This window comes from Siniperca chuatsi, linkage group LG17, assembly GCF_020085105.1.
Source record: "Siniperca chuatsi isolate FFG_IHB_CAS linkage group LG17, ASM2008510v1, whole genome shotgun sequence".
In the NCBI taxonomy this organism is placed as follows: Eukaryota; Metazoa; Chordata; class Actinopteri; order Centrarchiformes; family Sinipercidae; genus Siniperca; species Siniperca chuatsi.
Genome location: NC_058058.1, coordinates 8,345,298 through 8,353,174, shown reverse-complemented (window position 1 = coordinate 8,353,174; position 7,877 = coordinate 8,345,298). Strand labels below are relative to the sequence as shown.

At 42.0% G+C, this 7,877-nt stretch overlaps 3 protein-coding genes across 3 annotated transcripts in view; 1 reads left to right on the top strand and 2 right to left on the bottom strand.

The window, feature by feature from the left end:
* cdca8 (cell division cycle associated 8) overlaps positions 1 to 285 on the bottom strand; it is a 10,146-nt gene extending 9,861 nt beyond the window's left edge. The window contains exon 1 of the mRNA XM_044172990.1: positions 147 to 285. The gene's annotated coding sequence lies outside the window, so the exon portion shown is untranslated. The remainder of the gene's footprint in view (positions 1 to 146) is intronic.
* A 28-nt stretch (positions 286 to 313) lies between these two features.
* On the top strand, positions 314 to 3,306 carry c19h1orf109 (c19h1orf109 homolog (H. sapiens)). The gene is made up of 4 exons (XM_044172992.1): positions 314 to 803; positions 1,911 to 2,090; positions 2,168 to 2,286; positions 2,790 to 3,306. Exons 1-4 carry the CDS (start codon positions 535 to 537, stop codon positions 2,828 to 2,830), a joined length of 609 nt encoding a protein of 202 aa, XP_044028927.1. The 5' UTR covers positions 314 to 534; the 3' UTR covers positions 2,831 to 3,306.
* Positions 3,307 to 3,447: 141 nt separating this feature from the next.
* On the bottom strand, positions 3,448 to 7,786 carry cldn35 (claudin 35). Its single transcript, XM_044172991.1, has one exon. The coding sequence runs from the start codon at positions 4,382 to 4,384 to the stop codon at positions 3,695 to 3,697; it is 690 nt and encodes a 229-aa protein (XP_044028926.1). The 5' UTR covers positions 4,385 to 7,786; the 3' UTR covers positions 3,448 to 3,694.
* Positions 7,787 to 7,877: the final 91 nt, after the last annotated feature.

Genomic DNA, 7,877 nt, shown 5'->3' with positions numbered 1-7,877 from the left:
GCCACTTGTTCTGCTAGATAGTTAGCACGACCACCGGCTTGCCCCGCAATTAGGCTGACTTGTTTTGTTGTCAGTGTCGTTCACACGCACAAACATTTAATGAAGTTTTTACCATGGTGACTCATATTTTATAAACAATTAACTACCTGGTTATGTCTTTCTTCCTCGGACACTCAACTCTTCCTCCCTTCCTTCACAAAGCCTTTTTCAAATCTCCGCGCGGGGAGGGGCCGTAAGCAAAGTCAGCCAATTAGAACGCGTGATTGCTTTGCGTCACGAAAAAATGTCTCTCGACCTATCGTAGCACTAAACGTCAGTGTTTACATCAGGAGAACGGAAATAGGTCTAGACAACATGGTGGAAATGTGCTGTTATTAGCGCTAATGTTACCACGCTTTAAATGGTTACAGAAATCGTATTAAAGGAGTCTGTTGCTCCAAAATGGATTAAAATAACTCAAATACAAGTATCCATTTATTGCTCACACGCGGCTTTGATTTTGTGGTCAATTGATGTCTAAAATCAGCGGCTGAAATGTCCAAACCTGCACTACTTTCACTTCATCAAGCACTGAGGAAAAGCTTCCAGAGTCTTGAAAACAATCAGAAAGTATGGACGACTGTGTTGGCCGATTGCAGCCCTCTGATGGTGTCTCTCGGGAATTTGGCAGAGCAGTCGAGAGCGCTTTCCAATGTCCAAATCTCCAACACACCGCTCAGAGACTTTCCTGACCTGGAGGAACGGCTGCGTTTCAAGCTCTTACAAGCCACGGATACAGTACTGGGCAAACTCAATGAAAAGATGTAAGTAACTGGGTAATTAGTGCAACACAAATGGAGACTGTAAGAATGTAGTGATGTACAGACTCACCTCTTTCCCTGAGATGTGCAATATTACAGACATAACTTGTGACTTCTATTTTTTGGCATCTAGCTGATGTGGTTGCTTAATAATCACTCATTACAGCAGCAACCATGCAGGGCCAGCACAACCTGCTAGTGGGGCCCTGGGCAAATATGAGCTATGGGCCTCTACTGCCCCCCTGTTCCAAGTGACCCTGAGATCTTTTTTAGTGATACGTGCTGATGTCACAGAGTGATGTCACTGTTGATTATTGGTATGCTGCTGCTATTTTACTGGCTTACGGCACTCACGGACAGTATGTCACTCGTGTTTTACTGACAATTATCACTTTTCCTCTGGCATATACAGATTTTTGCTATCATGTGTCACCGCTAAATGTGATATGCTGCTTATTATTTGTGGTTTATAAACAGTTTGTCACTCCTGTTCCACTGGCAGATACCACTGCCATACTGTCATATCACTTTCCGCTGGCAGGTGACGATAAAACAAGAGACCATCGGTATATGCCAGTGAAAAGTGTTATCCACCAGTGGAACAGGAAATCGCAAAATCATGATCAGCAGTGGCTTATGCCAGTAAGGATCAGAATATGCCAGTGGGAAGTTGTATATGTCAGTAAATCATTAGTGACATATCGTTTTTAAGTGCCATAAGCCAGTAGAACGACAGCAGCATAGCAAAAATCAGTGACCATAGAGTACTACTCTGAATCAGCATATGCCACTAAAACAAGAGTGGTGTACCATCAGCCACTTTTTGATAACTGCACTGCCCATTCCTCATACTCTCTTTGACTTGTGTATTTACCTTGTTACCTGTTAGTACCATGCCATGTGCAGGTGCAGTGTAAATGGGTACTAAATGTTCTGCCCAGAGCCTCAGAAAAAAAAAATCCTGTGTCCGTTTTTTGTGATTTATTTAGGAATATGCTCCATGTGAGCACAATATCAGCTAAAATAATAAAGGGGTTTGAAACTAGATTTTGGATTTTGACACAGGGCACCTATACTATCTATCCATCCCTCCCTCCCTCTTGCCGTCAGGTCTTCTCTACAGTCTGTCAGAGATTCCATCAGTAACCAGGTTTCTGCAGTCTTCCAGCTTTACGAGCAGAACACAGTCAGTCTGGATCTGCTGACTGTAACCGAGCGCTCGGCCACCGCCCCGTCACTCTCTGACATGCTGGAGTGGCTGCAGGATGCCGAGCGTCACTATCGACAACAGTATCCTTTCTGTTCATGTTTGCGTTGGGTTTGCGTTGGGTTCGGGGTCTTTTTTTTCCCTCAACACATGTGTTCAGATTTCTGAGGAGGAAGACTCTGCTTCAGACACTGAGAGCAGATGATCTCTCCCTTTTAGAATCTGCTCCCAAAAGATGGAAATCCATGGAGTCTCCCAGTGCAGAAGACCGCATCACAGGTAAAGTGTCTTATATAATGTTGATAACTTCATTGTAATGTTTCTCTGTTCAAATCATGATATCTTTTGTGTAGCAACAGGAAGTTTGACAGTATCATTCATTTTCATGATCTTTTTTTTTTTAGAATTCTAAAACAAAATCTAAAATGTCAAATGTGAGTTTTTGATGTTTGAAACATTATGTTGTGACTTTTAACTAAGACTTTTTTCCTGTCACAGTGCATTGTGTTTTCAGATATTCTTTTTATATTACTTATGACTGAAAAGGGACCCAGAGCACATAAAAGAACATTTTTCACCGACCCTGGCAAAGCCATTTGACATAATTTGGTCTGTCAGTTTATATAACTTGTGTTTTAGTACAAGCTGACCAGAGACCAATGCTCGGCCAAATCTATAATGGCTGTCATTTTCATTAGCTGTCAATGTTAGCGTGGGCGCACGTTAAACATATGGTGCCAAAGATTTGTAGGTGAACTAATTACTTCTCTTTCTTTTTTCAGATACACTTTGCAAAGTGTCCTTTTTTATTGAGTCCCAATGAAGAGCATAAAAGCGACATAAGTGGAACTCTGACCAGCTTGTGAATCTTACTGCATTTCTACGAAGACAACGAGAGCAGGATCGCTAAAGGAATACTGAGTAAACATACATGTATACCTCAGATGAACGCATTTCCTGTGGATGTTAGGAAGGACTGGATTTTTATTTTGTCACAAATGTCTGTAGACATGTTCTTGGATGGGAAGTGTGTGAATGTACCAGACGTTATGGTAATTACCACATGGCAGAAGATGCCTTTTTCCTTGATTGATGAAAATCACTATGTCACATTGTTGCCTGTGATGGTCAAAATGGCCCAAACCAAATGTATTTTTGAGAACAACCAGCACACACGAGGATAAAGACAGTTGCAAAGCACAGTTTGTGGAGCATGCTTTAACAAACTTATTTTATTTCACACTTTCTATGTCAGCTTTATGTGACAAATAAAGAGGCAATGACATTGTCAGAGAATAACTGCTTAAGAAATCACTGCAATCTTCACAACACAGACCATCATGAAAGCAATCATAACAGTCATACTCTTCTGTTTTTGTGAATTTGTTGATTTGACAATATAGACAATGGGCTTTCTTCAGGCACTACTATAAATCACAGTGCAGTAAAAGTCAAATTTCAAACAAACGTGAATGTTTTTAAGTTCTGAAGACAAGTTTAACATTACAAAGAGATATACAAAATAAGCAAAATATAGACTGAATATATTAACAAATATATAGATTTCAATTTATCGCTTAAATTCGCAGACTTAAAACTTGAGACAGTAAATTTAGGAAACACAGTTTTTAACAGCATCAGCTCTTTAACTTCCTCCCTCTCCACCTGCTGGTGTTCCTTCTTCCTCCTATACGTACTCCTTTAATGGTAGACTATTACATGTAATAGGTTTTGGGGGATCTGGTGCTGAAGCTGGTGAATTAGCAAAGCTCCGGCCTATGTACCCCCTGCGGTACCTGCCGTCCCTCTCCATGAGGGGGCAGGTACTGCTCAACACAGCTCCACTGATCATAAGAATAACCGCAGCTGCCCAGCCCAGATAAATAGCCTGACCCAGCTCTCTCTTGTGCATCAAGGGCACGTTGGGGTTGTAGAAATCCTGGACAACGGTGTTAGCAGTCCAGGAGATGGGAATCAGCACACACAGGCCAGTCAGAATGAAGAGTACCCCGCCTGAGAGCGCGATACCCGCCTTGGCCCGGCGGTCATCCCCGGCGCACGTGGTGCACTTCATGCCGCAGCAGGACACGGTGCAGGAGAGCCAGCCCATGAAGATGGCCAGACACATGAGGGCGCGGGCCGCCTGGATGTCTGGAGGCAAGGCCAGCATGGAGTCGTATGTCTTACATTGCATGTGACCAGTGGTCTGGTAGATGCAGTTCATCCAGATGCCTTCCCACTTGATCTCTGAAGTCAGGATGTTGCTGCCGATGAAGGCCGAGACCTTCCACTGAGGCAACGCCGTGACAGCGATCGCCATGATCCAGCCAGTCACTGCGCAGGTGAAGCTGATCAGCTGCATGCCAGTGTTCACCATGATGACCTCCTTTGTTTGATTCCTCTTTGTATACTACAGTTGCCTCTTTGGGGAAATCTTATTTTATTTATCTTAATTTTTGGTCTTCAAAGTCTAGTTTTTTGGTTTACTTGTTCCCTTCCCGTCTGGCTTGGCCAAGCTTCCTACGGTCTTTGCCCCAATGTCACTTTGTCAGCAGCCATTTTCTTCTCTCTTTCTTTTACTCTTCAACATCTGCTCACTGTTTTCACTTCCACGTGTCCTCAATTCACCGCGTTATAAGTAATCGCTCGCTTTCTCTTGACAGTCATCCACCTTTCCAAAGGATCAGAGGCTCACACACTTTCTCCTCCTTTTCATTCCTGAGTTTGAGTCAATGCATTATTGAGTAGCCGATAGCTGTGCAGTCACCTGTGGCAGCCCGCAGACACTGGATTGATCAGGCTTCACGGTCCAGGCCTTGTGGATGAAATGGATCTCAGCCAGGCTTTTTTTTTTTTTTTTTTTTTTTTTTTGTCGAAGTGGTTTTCTTGGCTTCAGCTCTGGATCAAACCCAGGAAGCCAGTTGTTGAGCTGCAGTGTATTTCAGTGTTACACTTCTGGTTTGGTGTAGCCTTACCTAGATGGATCAGGCTGATATAACCTGATACTTGGATTCAAGGCCACTGATGCTGCTAAGAGTGTATCCTGTCACAGCCAGGTTGAAATAGTGACGCTTGATTACACAGAATAAAAATCGGCGTAGCTTTTTACCTCTTGGTCAACAAAAATCCAGTGTTTAGTCCTGACGGAATAAATTAAACAAACATCCTGTAGAGATGAACAATGAGCTTTTATTCCAGTTACTTATTTGAGCAGGTTTTTCCAAGAATCCACATCAAACTTCGCAGGAGACAGGTTTTCAAATCCGTGTATCTAATTTAAAAAAGATTTCCAGAGGAAAACAGCCAGCAGAACTCATCAGACACTGCTGCTGTTGCCAGCTTAAGTGTCTCCTTGTTGACAATAAACAGCGCTGGGGTCCAAAGCCTTGACGAGGCCACTTCACTTCAGCTGCTGCTCGGCTTCACCCTCCCCCCAACCGCTTCGTTTGCTAGCAACGCAGCCCAAATGGGTCAGTTTAGTTCCAATAAGGGTATAAATAACAAATCAGGGCAGCATAGTCAGACTTCTGGGTAAATACAGCATCAGTTCACTCCCTCTTCAGTACCGCTGTTGACAGTCTAACCTGCGAAAGCAACACTGAACCCCAGGAAGAAAAAAATCCAGTGATGCAGGAGGGAGGGAGGGAGAGGGCAAAAGAGGGTGAGACAACAAAAGGAGGTAGGGAGGGATGGACGAGGATGGAGTGCTGTCTGTAGGTGGATCAGTTAGCACAAAGACAACATGGGGGCCTCTACAATGAGGATTACACACTTTGTATTGCTTCATACCACACAAACTCCTGTATTTTAAACAGGAGCTTTCACAAAAATTAGCTTTCACTTGCCCTTTTTGTCTGCAGTAAAAGGGAGAAACAGCTTCACAGAAGGGGACATTGTTTTTTTTCTGTAACGATGACTGTGTGGTTGAAATGCTGAAAAGCCACAAGAGAAATACACAGGCCAAAAAAAAAAAAAAAGTGTATTGTTTGATTGTAAGCAGTGTCATCTGAACAAAGGAAATTACAAAACCCTGAATTCTGACGCTTGACCAACACTGATTTTTTTGGTTTAATCATAATTGTTTCATGTCATTTCAATTGAATTTGACAAAATTGTGGCTGAAACATTATCATGTTAAATAAACACCTAGGAGACAGACAGAAGGATCTGACAGCCCCTCTTTGTCTTCATATTCAGAAATGTTCCTTCTACCCAATACCGCTCTCCCTCCATCTGCATTACATTGAACCTTGGTTTCATTGTGCCGATGAATTAAATATCATGGCATCAAGATCTGTGGTTCAGGTTTCCTTTCTTCTGTAGCCTCCGCTCTCCTTGGTAACGGTGGTCATGACAACCAGCCGGGACACAGGAAACAGGAGAGGCGAGGGGATGATACACAAAGGGAAGCAGAGGAAGGTGACACATACCAATGATGGCTGTCCAGTCTGAACGAATAAAGAGACAGGTAGGTGTGTGTGTGTGTGTGTGTGTGTGTAGCAGTCCAATGCAGACTTGTAGTGAAATTACAGTACAGTTAATGTCATGCAGCCTTCTATTCATTGTAATCAAGAGAAATAGCTTAGTTTATTGTGGTAATATCACCTCATGGGGGGTAATTGAGGTTTGATTCTGTTTAGTAAATATTGAAATTATTGGAAATTCAACATCCCTGAATTCCCTTGTCCCAGAGAGGTCATACCAGCTGACTGCACGACCTCTTTTACCTGAGGCACTAGGAAGGGAGGGAGGTGCTGCCAACACAACAGCACTGTATCCAAACTTACCGTGAAAAGTGGAATATTGAGTGAGAAGTCATGTTTTAAAATGTTTTTCTAAAAAAAATAAAAAAAATTGAATGTTAAATCTAATTTAAATTAGAAACATTTAGTAACACATTTACAGACAAATGCGAGATAAAATACCACCGTTTTTTAATGGATTTAATTAATCCTGCTTTGTGAATACCTCAATAGAAGCTCAGCCACCAGCAAAAGTTTGTTTGTACTGATATTGAGAACATTTTGATCATTAATAAAACTTGACAGAGCTGTCAATCAAATGCTCATTTTTAGCCATTTGCTCTTTTATTTAGCTGTTTTATAATACATTATGTTGTGTGAATCACTTTTTCTGTGTATTAAAGCTAGGTTAGCTAACGTTGGAGAAAGTAGCACTAGCTAGATTTTAAAGTATCCACCAGAATCACTCCCCCAAAACACATTTTCATGTTCAATGAGTGCACGGGCAGAGTACGCACAGGGAGGTAGACTGGCAGGTAGGCCATGGTCTTATTACAGGCCTGCGACAGTCACAGATAACAGATTTTTTTCATATTTACAGTTCAAGCTGCTACACTGGGTACCAGTTACATTAATACATTTTCATGTTTTTCATGTCTAGGTTAGGCCTTGAGCTATAGTATACGATAAACCTTTTAATGTTCTAGTGTACTTGTAGTAAAGCCCATAGATTCTCAGGCCCATACGCTGTCTCAGTGTAAAGATAAAAGTGACTGGACTTTGTATTTAGTATCAGTTCTTAGCTGTTCTTGACATGGGATCACTTAAAGATAGTTCAGTATGACTGCATCTTCATTGGTTAGCATGGTCTGCAAGACAATAACTTGTGAAAAAAAAAAAGCATCAGCAAGGTGCTTTGATATCTTCATGCCTAACTCCGCAGTTCTGACCATCAAGGTGAGGAAATGGATAGATCATTAATGTTTTACTGTTCTCAGTAATCATGTGATCCCATTTACCTTGGCATAGGATGCCATCTAGTGACAAAATACATGCACATTGAGACATTGGTGATAATTGGTCAACTAGCTTATATGCCCATAAGAGCCCCTTTTTAATAGCATAAAA

Coding starts and splice junctions, on each gene's coding strand:
- c19h1orf109 (XM_044172992.1), top strand. CDS start 535: ATGTCCAAACCTGCACTACTTTCACTTCATCAAGCACTGAGGAAAAGC. Junction 804..1,910: donor GGCAAACTCAATGAAAAGAT/GTAAGTAACTGG, acceptor TCTTGCCGTCAG/GTCTTCTCTACAGTCTGTCA. Junction 2,287..2,789: donor TGCAGAAGACCGCATCACAG/GTAAAGTGTCTT, acceptor TTCTTTTTTCAG/ATACACTTTGCAAAGTGTCC.
- cldn35 (XM_044172991.1), bottom strand. CDS start 4,384: ATGGTGAACACTGGCATGCAGCTGATCAGCTTCACCTGCGCAGTGACT.